The 13,926-nt window shown below is 38.8% G+C and overlaps 2 protein-coding genes across 3 annotated transcripts in view; one reads left to right on the plus strand and one right to left on the minus strand.

The window, feature by feature from the left end:
• Window positions 1-184: 184 nt before the first annotated feature.
• Window positions 185-6,556, plus strand: etfa (electron transfer flavoprotein subunit alpha). The gene is made up of 12 exons (XM_008412291.2): window positions 185-293; window positions 1,513-1,662; window positions 1,894-1,975; window positions 2,238-2,320; window positions 2,412-2,511; window positions 2,655-2,765; window positions 2,877-2,978; window positions 3,089-3,157; window positions 3,257-3,339; window positions 4,735-4,800; window positions 4,954-5,034; window positions 6,177-6,556. The coding sequence occupies exons 1-12, from the start codon at window positions 255-257 to the stop codon at window positions 6,210-6,212; spliced, it is 1,002 nt and encodes a 333-aa protein (XP_008410513.1). The 5' UTR covers window positions 185-254; the 3' UTR covers window positions 6,213-6,556.
• The window catches only part of tmem266 (transmembrane protein 266), a 32,080-nt gene continuing 24,327 nt past the window's right edge, over window positions 6,174-13,926 (minus strand). For both annotated transcript variants that reach the window (XM_008412292.2, XM_008412293.2), the window contains exons 8-11: window positions 12,646-12,761; window positions 11,885-12,077; window positions 9,115-9,177; window positions 6,174-8,153 (exon numbers count right to left, since the gene is read on the minus strand). In XM_008412292.2, the coding sequence (XP_008410514.1) occupies window positions 7,516-8,153; window positions 9,115-9,177; window positions 11,885-12,077; window positions 12,646-12,761 (1,010 nt within the window). In that variant the 3' untranslated portion in view covers window positions 6,174-7,515. The remainder of the gene's footprint in view (window positions 8,154-9,114; window positions 9,178-11,884; window positions 12,078-12,645; window positions 12,762-13,926) is intronic.

A 13,926-nucleotide genomic window follows, 5' to 3' on the forward strand; every position in this document is an offset into this window, starting at 1 on the left:
TATTATTATTTTATATGTATATTTAAAATTTATAGAAATGTAAAAAATTTCTATAAATATAGAAAGGATTTTTTTTAAAAATAGAAAAATAAAAAATAACATTTTACAGTTATGAGGCGACCGGGAGAAATGCAACCAAGCTCTCCGGAAAATTCTCGGGATTCTATCGCGAGATTTCCTTACAAACGTCCTTGCGTAAAGTCCATTAGCAGATATCCCTCCGCTGCAGCTAGACGAAACATCAGGTGTCCATTATGAACAGAGTTTTAAGCAAATCATCTCTGAGGAATCTGGTAAGAGTTTAACTGATCTATTACAGCCAATGCGTTGCTCCGTTTTAGGTGTTTAAGGTTCCCGAAGCTATACACATCTTGTTTTTGTTATTGATGCTAACTGGTTAGCTCATTCAGTTGGACTCATTGAGCAATTACTTTATTCTAGATATGCATCGGGTTACTTCTAATGTTGTATCAATTATTATCTGTATGCTTGACAATAGCTGAAACTTAAGGTTTTCGTTTCAGTCAGTTCTCTTTTTGTGTTTGCATCGCTAGCTTAGCGCTTAGCTTGTAATGTTAGTTACGAAACTGCAACTTTGTCAATGACAAACATAGCCATACTATTATGAAATATATTTTAGTTTAATATTAACCACTGTTATACATTATATTTTACTTTCTCTTAAAGTCGTCCCTAGAATTGTTACCTTAACAAGTTTATGTAAACAATAAAGCCTTAATTTTTACATTATCATGCTAATGTAAATATTTAAGCTGATTGAAACTATAAGGTTCCTCTAAAATTCTATATTATTTTTAAAATGTTGAAATGTATGCTCACTCCGTTTATCATTGTTCAGCTGAATAAAATGTACCTTTATTTGAAGCTGTTACTTCTAGACTGTTTTTAACTTTATTAGCATTTAAATGAGAGAAAAAACCCCACTTGCTTTTTTTTGCTGTACTTTATCTGAATGTCCTTTCATATCACGTGTCACATCCATCATGTCCAGATTCGGCTGGTATTGTCCTGTCTTGTTGTGACACAGCTGGATGTGGCTTGTCTAGAGGTTGTTTGCCTGCCATCATAATCTCCCATGTGGACTCTCCCTCCTCACACTAGTTTGTACAGCCTCTTTTCCACAAAATGTCATGTGCTGGTAAAGGATTTCAGTGGTGTGATACATTTGAGTAAATGGAACAGTTTTACATTATTTACACAAAATCCTAAAATGGTTACCATACTCAAACTGCTTTTTATTTGAAACACAAGTTCATAAGTCCAAGAGTTATTACTGATGCTGCTAAAATAATAAGACAATGTTGAATGTGCCATCCTTTCTGAATCTTAATTTTAGGCCTTTTAAAGGCAGGGCATGAGTGTGTTTGAGGACCAAACTGGTATTGAAGAGCTGACAGGTGCCCTCCTGTCCCCGATCTCCCTCCCACCTGTCGGCTCTGTTCGTTCACAGCCTGCGTCCGCACATGGTGACCGATCTGTATTTTCCAACAGACTGGCCTCATCCAGAGGTTTCAGAGCACCTTGGTCGTCGCAGAACACAACAATGACAAGCTGACCCCCATTACTCTCAATGCCATCACTGCTGCCGGTAAGCTGGGCGGAGATGTGTCCTGTCTGGTTGCAGGAACAAACTGTGCAAAGGTAAGAAGTATTTCTGCTGCTAAACGGTCTATTACTAAAACTATATGCACAGCAACTTGTCATAAACACAACTTGCTCCGAAACGGGTTTGTTCATGATCCACACCGTTCAAAGCATCAAGTCCGCGTCTGTTAATTTTGTTAGCCATTAAATATGAATAATAAATGTAGCTATACCATCACTAATGCAAGCCCATGATTGTCAACCCACATCATTTTTCTTTCTTTTGAGGTTGTGGAGGAGATCAGTAAAGTGCAGGGTGTGAAGAAGATTCTGGTGGCTCAGCATGACTCTTACAAAGGTGCCTTGCCAGGTATGTTGTTCATAACACATTTATTGAACAAGTTGTTCCTATTATAATGTTGGTATTTAAATTATTTTTCAATATTGGTACACTTTCAAAGCGAGGACATCATTCAAGTTACCATAAAATCCTTTTTTTTTTTTTTTAACTTGGCACAAAGAGCTTGTTGTTGGATACTTTGGCCAGTGATTTATAGTTGAATATTTATGATTACACTGCAGTTTGAGGTTGAATTTTAATATGATCATATGGTTTTCTGTTTGGTTTGCAGAGGAGTTGACTCCCCTTATCTTGGAAACACAAAAGCAGTTCAACTTTACTCATATCTGTGCAGGTGCATCTGCTTTTGGAAAGGTAAAATCCTGCTACATCCAGGATTCTTTGCCTCCGTCTCTGATCGGTCATGTATGACTTATAACCCTATTCTCATTGCTTCATTCAATAGAATCTGCTTCCTAGAGTTGCTGCCAAGTTGGATGTTGCCCCAGTTTCAGATATTATTGAAATCAAATCTCCAGATACTTTTGTCAGGACTATTTATGCAGGTATGACAACCTTAAGTAGACCACTGCAAATTATTATTCTGAATCAAATTTCTTTTTTAAATTATCTAATTTTGACCATTTATTTTGTTGATTTAGCTTCGTTTTTGTGGTGTAGTTCTGAAGTGAAACATATCTCTGTACAGGAAACGCCCTCAGCACGGTGAAATGCAGCGAGGCGGTCAAGGTCTTCACTGTCCGAGGGACGGCGTTCGAAGCCGCCTCAGCAGAGGGAGGAAGTGCTGCTTCAGAAGAAGGTGTTACAGATTCAGCCTTCCGTGTTTGAGTACAGCCTTAAAAAGAAAACAAAGCAAGCTGTGTCGAAATCCTGCCTCGCTCGTACCGATTGTCGCCGTTCTGATTTGCAGTCGCTTCTACTCCTCCTGCTGGAGTTTCCGAGTGGCTCGAGCAAAATTTGACAAAGAGCGACCGTCCTGAGCTGACGAGTGCAAAGGTTGTGGTGTCAGGAGGTATGAACCCACCGCCCGTCTCTGACTCAAGATCTCAAAATGAATTTATCACTGTTAATAATGGGCAGCACAAAAAAAAAGCAGCTAATGTCGAGCTGTTATTTTTCCAGGAAGAGGCTTGAAGAGCGGAGAGAATTTCAAACTGCTTTACGACCTTGCTGACAAATTGAACGCTGCTGGTACGATGAGAAATATGACGGTTCGTTTGTTATAGTTGTGCCGATTGATTAAAATGTAAATCTGTGCTGTTTGTTTTTTTTATTTTTTTTTTATTGCAGTCGGTGCATCCAGAGCTGCAGTGGATGCTGGGTTCGTCCCTAATGACATGCAAGTTGGACAGACTGGAAAGATCGTAGCCCCCGTATGTTCAACCTTACATCAGTTGAATGTTTGTGGGAAACACGTGATCAGCAAATGAAGGGAACGTTAGGAAATTGACTAACTTGTGGTTAAAGAGATGAAGCTGTTTTCATCTTTAAAATTTGAGCAGATCTTAAGCTCAACTGCAGCATTAATGTTGAACACTTTACTGTGAGAATCGTCTGCTATCCTCTACACAACAATTCAGCGAGACGGCGATGGCTGCTCCTTTCGAAAAGCTTAACTTCCTATTATGATTCAGCCAGGATACCCCAGCTGTGATTATCCACACATTAGGCTCCTTTGAAATGTGCCTGCTGGCACATTTAGCGGCCCTAAGTGATTTAGCTGATCCATTAGAGCAGAATGGAGTGGATGTCTGACCAGAGCCTCAGACGTGTCGTTTTCATCATTTTTTTTTTTCCCCCAGTTTGCATTAGATCACTCTTGGGTACTATACTTCCTCTGAATCCTCAGTTGGAACATTCACTGTATAGTTCAGGTTCAGGTCTCTGACACTTTTTACGAAAAAATATGTTAAGTGTGTAAATGAATTTGTAAAGTTTTGCTTTTTAACTTCAGAGCATTCATTTCATTTTGGTGTTCCAGAAAAATCCCTTGAAAGTAAATGCAACATTTTGTTGTTGTTGAAGATTAGGATGTTTAAGATGATATAATTTGTAATTCACATTGTTCACTACTCTTCAGTATAGCACACACAGTTTAAGAGAATGACAAAATACCGTGCAAGTGTGAAATATCGGTCACCAAGTCTCCGGTGACCAATATTTGCCTTGGTGACCAATCTTTGTTGTCAGATGATGCCAATATTTAGCTTAGCAAAGCAATTCTTGCTCACTGCAAAGTACGTTTGAGAATATGTCATGATGCTGTGGGATCCTTTCTAAAGGCTCTGGAAATTACAGTGATTAACATAATAATTATTTTATTTGATACACTGGAATGTCTTAAAGAATAAAATCTGGTAAATACTACCAGTCAATTGAAATAAAGGTTTTTAGTGGGTCTTTCAACAAGATAATTTTACTAAACTTATGGCCAAATCAACACAAAACTCTGGATTATCTCTCTTGATTTGTGATGCTTCTCTCTGTATGTAAAATATAAAAGACCACCAGGTGTTGCTGTTTTTTTTTTTCCCTAAGCAAACTGTGGTTGCATAGCATTGATGGGCATCATCATTTGTGCAACCAATGAGTTTGGTAAATACTGCTGCAATGAAAAATGCATTGGTTTTTCTTTTTTTTTTTCACACATCAACGACTTTGTAGTGAAAAACTTTGCTGCAGGTTTCATTAAACATCTGACCTGGATTTTCAGTGCCGGTTCAGCACGGTTAGTCACGACTAACCTCTATTCATGTTTCATTTCTTAGGAGCTGTACATTGCAGTTGGAATCTCTGGAGCAATCCAACACCTGGCTGGAATGAAAGACAGCAAGGTAAAGTTGGAGAACAAAGACAAACATTTTATTTTTTACAAATCCATTTTTCTGCTTTCCTGTGCCTTCATGCCTCATTTAGTTAAGCCAGTAATAGTGGTGTTTTACACAGATTTCAGGCATTTCTAATATATTGTTTTTTTCCCTTTTTAGACTATTGTTGCCATCAACAAAGACCCTGAAGCTCCCATTTTCCAGGTGGCTGACTATGGCCTTGTGGCGGATCTTTTTAAGGCGAGTGTCTATGAGCAAAACAAACTCGTATTAAGGTCTGACAAACCCAATGTTTTATTAGCTTTTAGTCCAGAATAACAGTCGGAATATAACATTTGTTTCCTGACTTATAAATTTTGCAGGATGCCTTATTCCACCTAATGGAAATGTGCAACTGCTGAATTATTAAGCTCTTGAATTAATCTAAGGAGGGTTCTGGCTGGTGCGTGCTGCCATGAGGAGACCACATTAGCATCTCAGGAGATATCAAAACTGATCAATAGCCGGATAAGAGTTGGCCTCGGTTGGCGTGAGCTTCGACTTGCCAGACCTCTTATACGCTCAGTTGCGTTCTTGTGTCAAGTTGGTGCTCGGGGATATCGAGCCAGGCGCGTTGGCATGACTAACACTGGAGTCCAGTGCCGTCTGTGAAAGGCTAGCAGGTTATATTTTCATGTGTGTCCTGTTGGTCATGTTTTATTTAGCCCCGCAGTAGTGGCTGAGCAGCCCAGGTGTCCTGACAAACTCTGTAGGAGTGATTAGGAATAAGCTGGTGGCAGCAGAGTTGTGACCTGCTGGGTGAGATCATCTTACATGTGATCACTCCTCAGATAACTGATTAAAATGGATGGGCTCTCTACTTTTTTCCTAAATGGACATTGATACCCTGCAGGAACTCGGGCAGTGACTGATGATTCTCCTCGGACGCCGCTCGAGTCAAATGCGGAGGCATGTGAATAAATTAGCATGCATATTCGTCTGAAGCAGGCGCTCGAGTCTCTAGCATCATGCCAAAAGGATTCATACCTCTCAAGCTTCTCCGCTTTTTGTGACGTTGCAACCACAAACTGCCGGATCACGTTGAGATTTCGTTGGACGTGTCAAGACAAAGTAGTGCATTATTTTGGGGGGAGGGGGATGAAAAGTAGTTTTATTTATTAGCTTTTTTTTTTTCTCCAGCCTTTTTTCCTTTGATACCCCATAAATTAAATGCACTGCAATAAACTCCCCTCAGAAGTCACATAGATACTAGAGTTCATGATTTAGAATTTTAATCTCTTCTTTGAAGGCCTAAGAGATTTATTAGAGAACATTGATGAACATTATGTAAGTAATGCCGCTGGTGACGACACAAAAGTAATTTCATCCGTTTTTCTCCAAAGGCTGTTCCTGAGATGACGGAAGCTCTGAGCAAGTGAGGGGAAATCGAACCAGCGCTTCGTCGCGCAGATGGAATAAATAGGAGAGCAACCATAGGAAACAGTCACTGCCCTAACACGTTGAATCTGTATGTTGTTCTACAAAATCTCGTCATTCTTTTAAATTCCAGTTTTTGACGTAGATTGCAGGTATCAGATGGTTAATGGATAACCTCTGCTTTTATCTTTTTGCTTTCTGTAGTACATGTAAATTGTATTTAAAGTCTTGGGACGGTACTTTGGGATGTCTGAATTTTACGTGCAAGATGTCTCAAAGGAAATGTACAGCAAGTAAAAAGATGCTTTTTGAAAAGCAGTGTATTAAACACACAGCTCAAAACATCTATGAATTTGCCCTTTTTTTTTGCTTTTTATTAAGTTGCAGCATTGCTTTACCTTGATCAGAGAAACGTTTAAAAAGTTTCCAATGTGGTCACAAATCCTAAAGGTTCATGCTATCATTTTTTTTTCTTTTTGCACTTTATTTAAACTTCTCATATTTCTTGCTGTTTTGTGAGACAGTCATACTCATTTGTGAATATTTACACAAAAGTATGTAAAACAAACAAAATTTATTTAAGCTTACATGAAACCTGAAGGGTTTTAAATACCTTAATGTGGTTTGGCAAAATCTTGAATAATCTTATTAAACTGGGGTCGGACAGTTTCCAGTCATGACACCTGGAGTAATTACAAATCATCTGACATTTTAAAAGTCCAAAGATAAAATTCCTTTAACTCTGACTGTAGATGAAAATGTAGAAAGTCAAAGAATAGAAGTTGAGATGATTTTTTGCCCTGCAGGAGTCCATCGAGAAGGACTGTTAATGAATTTGGAGATTCTGACTTAGACACTGCTGCCTGTTTCCAGGTGATGTAATGAGACGAGATTTGGAGAGCTCTAAAGTGTAAGAACAATAACGTTAAGCCCTCAGCACCATCATCTTCCCCTCTTCATATTCTAAAAAAAAAAAAAAGAAAACATATGAAAAGCAAACTTGTTTGCACAGGCTGTTTTTTTTTTTTTGTTTGTTTGTAATGCCAGACCTTGTTCACGCTGCTGGTTTGTGTTAGGAAAAGTAAGAAATTGTCAATTCCTGAAAAGTGTAGCCTGATGAATAATCTGTCTATATTTTATCAGTGCCCCCTGTGGTGAGTTCATCCTCTTACGTCCCAGCAATATAAAGAGGATTAAAGGCAGAGTTCATGTGCCAGTGACTTGTCAGGGTAATTGAGGTTTTTCTTTTTTTTTTTTTTGCATTTGATCAGACGAGTACGCCTCGATAGCTGGTCTGTGAAGTTCCTACGCTTCTGACAGGCGGTTGACTGAAGTCTCCACTGATCCCATCATCCTGTACTTCTCCTCGATCAGAGGCTCGTTACCCTCCAGGTGGATAACAGGCTTGCTGTGAAGCCCGATCCGGCTCTCTTGGTTCCTCTTGTTATAAATGTTCAGTCTGCGCTCCAGCTCTGGGCTGGTTTTGGTGGAACCGGTCGGACTGGGCGGTTTCAGATTAACGGGATCCAAGCCCTTCTGAGTGAGACAGGAGTCCTCAGAAAGCGAGTAGAGCAGCTCCTGCACCACGGCGCTGGGGCTCCCCCGCGGCTGGGGGCCCAGGGCCAGCGGGCTGCTGTACGGTGGCGGGTAGCAGCGCTGGTCACTGTAGTCCGTGGAGGTGGAGGCCTCGCGCACCGTGGAGCTGCAGTCCATGCTGGAGCCCAGCGTGTGGCTGCTGATGCTGTGCTGACGGGCGCTGAAGCTGCTGCGGGACACGGCGGTGGTGGACGCCTCGCTCACAGAGCTGCTGGTGCGCTGCAGTCGGCTGGACGGCGCCGCGTCGGCACTCACTAAGGTAGAGGGAAGCTGGCTGGGGTTGTTGGGCAGATGGACATCTATCGCTGCCGTGGTGATGACACGGGCTGGGTCTGGGATCCCCATGTCTGCAACAAATAATAATAATATATATATATATATATTTTTAAATAAAACAACCTTGGAATAAAGTCATCTTGCAGAACATTTGTGTACCTTTGAACTTTGTCGTCTTTTGTCACATTACACCAACAAACTTCAATGCATTTTGAGTTTTGTACGACTCACAAAACTAAACAAGGGCATTATTGTGAAGCGAAAGAACAGGAAAAAATATCAAAAATCTTCACAAATGAAGACTTGACCTGGTGTACCTTTATATTCACCCCCCTTTACTTTGATGCTGCTAAATAAAATGCAGTGGAAGCTGTTGCCTTTAAAAGTAACCTAAATTAGTAAAATAGGGTCCACCTGTGTATAATTTAGTCAAAACATGAGTAGAGCTGTTCTATGAAGACCTCAGGGGCTTGTTAGAGCACATTAGTGACTGAATAGGTTCCCGACAAACAAGGAAAGTGGAAGAAGATGCTTTAGTCAAATTTGACAAGAACTGAACTTTTTGGTCCAACGTGCAGAACAGTGAACACACTTAACACTAAATTCCCACCTTAAAACATGGTAGTGGCAGCCTCATGCTGTGGGGATGCCTTTATTAAACAGGGACTTTAAAAATGATCAGATTGACTGGATAGTAGGCAGAGCTAAATCCTGGACAGAGACCTAAAAGAAGCTGCAAAAGTTCTTCCAGTGGAATTACGACCTTAAACTACAGAGGAAGTTTAGGGTTGTCATCTATTCACAGTAGATTCATGTCTGCCAATAGAAGCTTTTCTGTCTGATTTTCCTAAGATGGTTGGACAAAAGTCTGAGCTATTTTCCTTTTTTAACAACTATGGACTGCTTGTTGTTGCGCTAACCATCGGAACTCCAGTTTTTTGTACCAGTAGTTGCAATGTGACAAAATGGGGAAAAACTTCAAAGAGAACAAACGGCCTACAAAAATCACAGTTTTGGTTTGCTGATACTCACCGCTGCTTGGCTCGCTGTAGTACTGGCTGATGTAGTTATTCATGTCATCCTGACCATGATGATCTGAAAATAGAAAAAAAAAGGATAAAACTCATCCCAGTGTAAATATAGTGTACACTACAGTAGTTACAAATTAACGGTAAAACACAAAATCAGTGTAAATTACATAAGAAAGAAGAAAGTTATTCCCCAAAAGCCTCATTTATGATAATACAACCTCTGAGGATTATTAAAATGGAGCTACGGTAACAAATAAGTAGTAAATAATAAATAAAATGCATGAGAAAATATGTGTAATAGTACACAATTGTTAGATGTATAATATTAACGATATCTACATCTTTCTGTGTAATAACTAGTTAACAATATTTTTTATGCAACTTTTTACAGGTGAGCCCGAGGAATATTTGCTTACTGATAATGAAGGTTTTTTTTGTTTGTTTTGATATGTTAAGCAAATAAAATTAAACCAAATTCAAAACAAGTAAACTATCAAAAGCAAACTCTGTATTACATTGTAATAAATGACTCACTATGCAGTTGAGTCAGTATAATAAAGTGACATACATACTGAGATTACGTTGAAGTTTTTAAACATAATTTAAAGATTCATTTCTGTTGCAGACAAATTTAAATGTAAAAACTAATCAAAAAATCAAACTAAATTCTTCAACAAAAAAACAATAATTAAATGACACAAATTCCTAAACATTTCTAATCCAATTAGATAAAAATGATGCTTTCAGATAAATTTGTGACACATTCGCATTTTACAAATATACACTTTTAGAAACGTCTCTCTGCGTAACTGTTGATATGCCCGACTCCACAGTGTATTGATTTATGCTTGGGGGCGGGGGTGTGTATTTTTATGAGTCTGTCCTCATTGTTCAGTCCAAACAGCGACAGACACTATTCCCCAAAATGATCAATACCACTTGAGTGTGAGACTTTCAAGCCCAGCTGAAACGCAGTCCGACTTCAAACATGGCGTCTGTTTCGCGTCGTGATTTATAACGGCGATAAAGAAAATGCTTCGGTGTTGTGAGCCCCTGACATCACCTGTACAGACAGTGCTCTGTGTCCTCTGAGTTATGAGCCGTCTCCGTGTGAGAGGTTTATAGTCCAGGCTCTGGCTCACTAGGTGATGTATAGTGCAGGCGTGGCACCAGAATTTTGATGAGGAAGGTGAGAAGATTTATTCTGAGAGACACCAACACCCTAACACCGTCTGATGAATGTTTATTCTGTGGAGGATAAAGGAAGTCGTGCTGCATTTTCTGCAAATTCTTGTCTTCGTTTGCTAATTTTGTTGCCTCCAGCAAGCCAAGTTGTCAAATATTCCTTATAAAGACAACTAGACAAATTGTGAAACTATATGTTGGACAATATGCAGAGGCAGCGGTAATATCAGTTCTGCACTTTTGTGACATCTTAACAAGTTTTTAACATTGCTCAAATCTGACCTGAAGTGTACAATAAATAAATCACACAATAGATTCCACAATGCTGTTTTATATCAAATAAAAATTAAGCACAAGCAGAAAAGCTGTGGGAGGAAAAATAAGAACATCCTCCAAGCTTCTGTAGGATTAAGGAGAAGCGGTAGCAGCCTAATGCTGGTGTTTAAATCACTAATTACCAGATGATTAACGGTGTGACCACACCGATGAGAGCAGGAGCAACGACTTTATGACGAGTGCTGCTGATAGTCAGTTCAACAAACTGAAGATCAGAAATATTTAACAGAGCGGTGAATCTTTTCAGGAGTTGACATCCTTGAAAATTCTGAACATGCACCTCTGAGAAAAAGTAAAAAAAATATATATATATATTTTCAGATTCCAGTTTCAGAGTTAGCATGTTAAATGTTACAGTTCATTACAGTAGAATAGATAAAGAAACCAGAAGTATCTGCTATGAAGGCTCACTGCTAAAGGTGTCTCAACAAGACTTTGAATCATAGAGCATACTCAAGATTTTTTTTCATAGCTACTTTTTAATTTTGCCCTTACGTAATGACAGTTTTGAATGTGCTGTGCTTTTTTTTTTTTTTTGGACAACTGAGATTAGTTTGAAATAATTCCAGAAATAGATAAGGCCAGATCATGATCATTGGGTCCTGACATATAAAACACGGAGTAATATTTTTATTGGGACCGTATTGTCAGAATCAGGAAGAAGGCCTGGAGGGGAAAACGTCTTCTAAAAGACCTCTAGAAAGCCCAAGAGAGCTATTGTTCATGTCCACTTTAAAAGATTTAAAAGGTCCATCGGTTTGGAAGGAACATTTGCAGAAACAAATGGTGACTTGGATGTATCCTAGGGTGAACTAACTTAGTTCTTTTTTTTGGCTTTATGGCTTTCAATTGTTAACACAGTTTATATGCCTGTCTATCTTTATAAGGACACGCTGCATTTATTGCCACAGATTGTTTCACAAAATCTTCCCCGCATTTTTTTCAACCATTTCTTTTTCCTCAGCGGACAGTTTTAAAGGCTCTGATTTATTTAAGAACAAAAGAATGGCAAACGAATCAGAAAGAAGTGAATCTTTCTAATGTTCCAAATAATTTGATAGCAACCCTTTTTGTCATAATTTTTATTTTTTTTTTGCTGCTTGTTTACTGTCCATCCCAAACTTTACAATTAAACCTTCAGCTCCTTTCAAGATATTCAATTTCTCCACCATCTGTTAGTGGAAGACCGTCTTTCCTCATCCTTTTAGTTCTCATTAATAAACCACAGCTGGATGTTTTGGGTGGGTTACCTGCAGCCCCCCGAGGTTCCCTAACTTTGGCTGGTCTGTGATGGTCAGAGGCCCCCGCTGCCAACCCGTCCACCTCCTGGAAGCTGCTGCTCTGTTTCCCCCACATATGGTGGATCTGCATGGCGGCTTCACGCTCTGCTACCAGGTCCAGATCCTGCTGGGCCAGGTGGGCCCTCAGCTGTCTGATTTCAAACTGGGCGGAAGAAAATCGAAGGAAAAAGAGAACATATGAGGAATTTCAGTAAATAGTGATACAGTGATAACTGATGTTTTTCAGTTCAAAGAATTTATTTACAGTGCTGCGAGAGAGAGTTTGCCTCCTTACAGAAGCCCTTCAATTTTCTTTTCTCTTGGTTTGTTGGTTTATAGATGTTTTTCATTACACTACTTTTTACATTTGGCTTTGTTAGCTTTGTCTTGTATCGAAACGTATTTAATTTGTCTGAAACATTTAAGAGTGACCAAAAAAAAAAAAAGAAGAAATCTGCAAGGAAGTAAATACTTTTTAAACTGAAGGTTATATTATTTGCAGATTTTCCAAATGTGAAAAAATTAAAAATTAATAATTAATTATAAAATATAGAGCACCTTCAAACAGATGTTACAACCATAGTGTAATTTGTTTTTGTTGTTTTGTTTGTTTTTAATATACATTTTGCCTGGAGGTGTAAGAGCTTCTCTCGTGTGGCATTTTGCTGCCCTCTGCTGGTTCCACGCTGCTACAAACCGACATAAGAGAGAAGAACTAAGTGAGAACTTACAGCTTGTTCTTGGCAGATCTGGGTTAGCCGATCAAGCTGCTCCTCCCGCACTGCTTTGGCCTTTTCGTACTGCTGGATCTCCAGCTCCGTTTCCACCTTCACTTGCAGAACATATGCTGGAAAACAAAACAGACTGATGTAAGTTTTTTTAAACTTAATTTGTGTAATGTTTAGCTAGAGGGAAACTTTCCAGAGAAAAGCACCAGATGGGAGTAAAGCAATTCTGGAGTTGTAGTACATAAAGACTTAATAATTCACATGTCTACATCATGTCTGCATCTGACAGTTCATAGCATCAGTAATGTTTTCAGCCTCATGTTGGGTTGCAGTTACATTTATGGACATACTGCAAATGTTGGAGGAGACAAAACTTTGCTTATACACAAAGCCAGTATAAAGCACATGAAAACTACCTCTAAGACATTGTCATAAGTTTCTAAACGCTTTCAAAAGTGGAGATGATATAATTTTTGTACAAATTTTAAGTGAAGATGTTAATCTTGGGTTTGAAAGCTCTGTAAGGTTTATTAGCAAAGAAACAGAGTATAAGATGCAAATAATGAGCCAACAGACAAGAAAGCCATCTTAAGTTTTTTACACCACTGAATACATCCTAAGTATGGTGGGACAGGTTGTTTTACATTTGAGAAAATGTTTCGACCAAAATGCTGCAGATGCCCATCTGACTGATTAATGCTGTGGTTCAGATTAATAAGCAGACTTTATGCAACCAGTCATGTCTGTTTTTCTTCTGCATGTTTTAGGCACATTTAACTTTATAGGCAACCTTAATATTACATGTGAAAAACAAATGTTACACACAATTAATAATAAAGTCGATAATAGAAAATGTTTTTTTCTCATTGGCGTTGCACCCAAGCCTGAAATGAGCCTGATGTTTATGTATTTTTAGATTAGTCTTATATTTGACAAATTAAATTTTCACAGCTTGTAGAATTTTCTGGAATTTTACCCTGAAATATGTCCATACTGAGGGCTTCACTTTGTTTACTTTTCTCATGCACGTTTTGTGGCATGCGATAAATGCTTTTGATTTTGGGAGTAAAAATAGTGCTTTAGTGCCTTAAAATGTTAATAGATTAATTTAAAATAACGGCAATAAGTAAGTTTTAAGTGGCAGCCATAGTCCCCGGGCCACCAGGTGGCGCCCTTACGCTGCTGAACTCATATCAAACACTTGATCTGATGTTGATTACAAGAATGAACATAATTTAAAAATTTGCTCCTACAGTCTCTGAATGGCAAATTTAGTATAGTCAA

This window comes from Poecilia reticulata, linkage group LG6, assembly GCF_000633615.1.
Source record: "Poecilia reticulata strain Guanapo linkage group LG6, Guppy_female_1.0+MT, whole genome shotgun sequence".
NCBI classification, from domain to species: Eukaryota; Metazoa; Chordata; class Actinopteri; order Cyprinodontiformes; family Poeciliidae; genus Poecilia; species Poecilia reticulata.

Bases quoted from the DNA above. Each gene is read 5' to 3' on its own strand.
- etfa (XM_008412291.2), top strand. From the start codon at position 255: ATGAACAGAGTTTTAAGCAAATCATCTCTGAGGAATCTG. The intron at 2,766-2,876 runs GTGTTACAGATT...TCTGATTTGCAG, and splicing joins AAGTGCTGCTTCAGAAGAAG to TCGCTTCTACTCCTCCTGCT. The intron at 3,158-3,256 runs GTACGATGAGAA...TTTTTATTGCAG, and splicing joins TGACAAATTGAACGCTGCTG to TCGGTGCATCCAGAGCTGCA.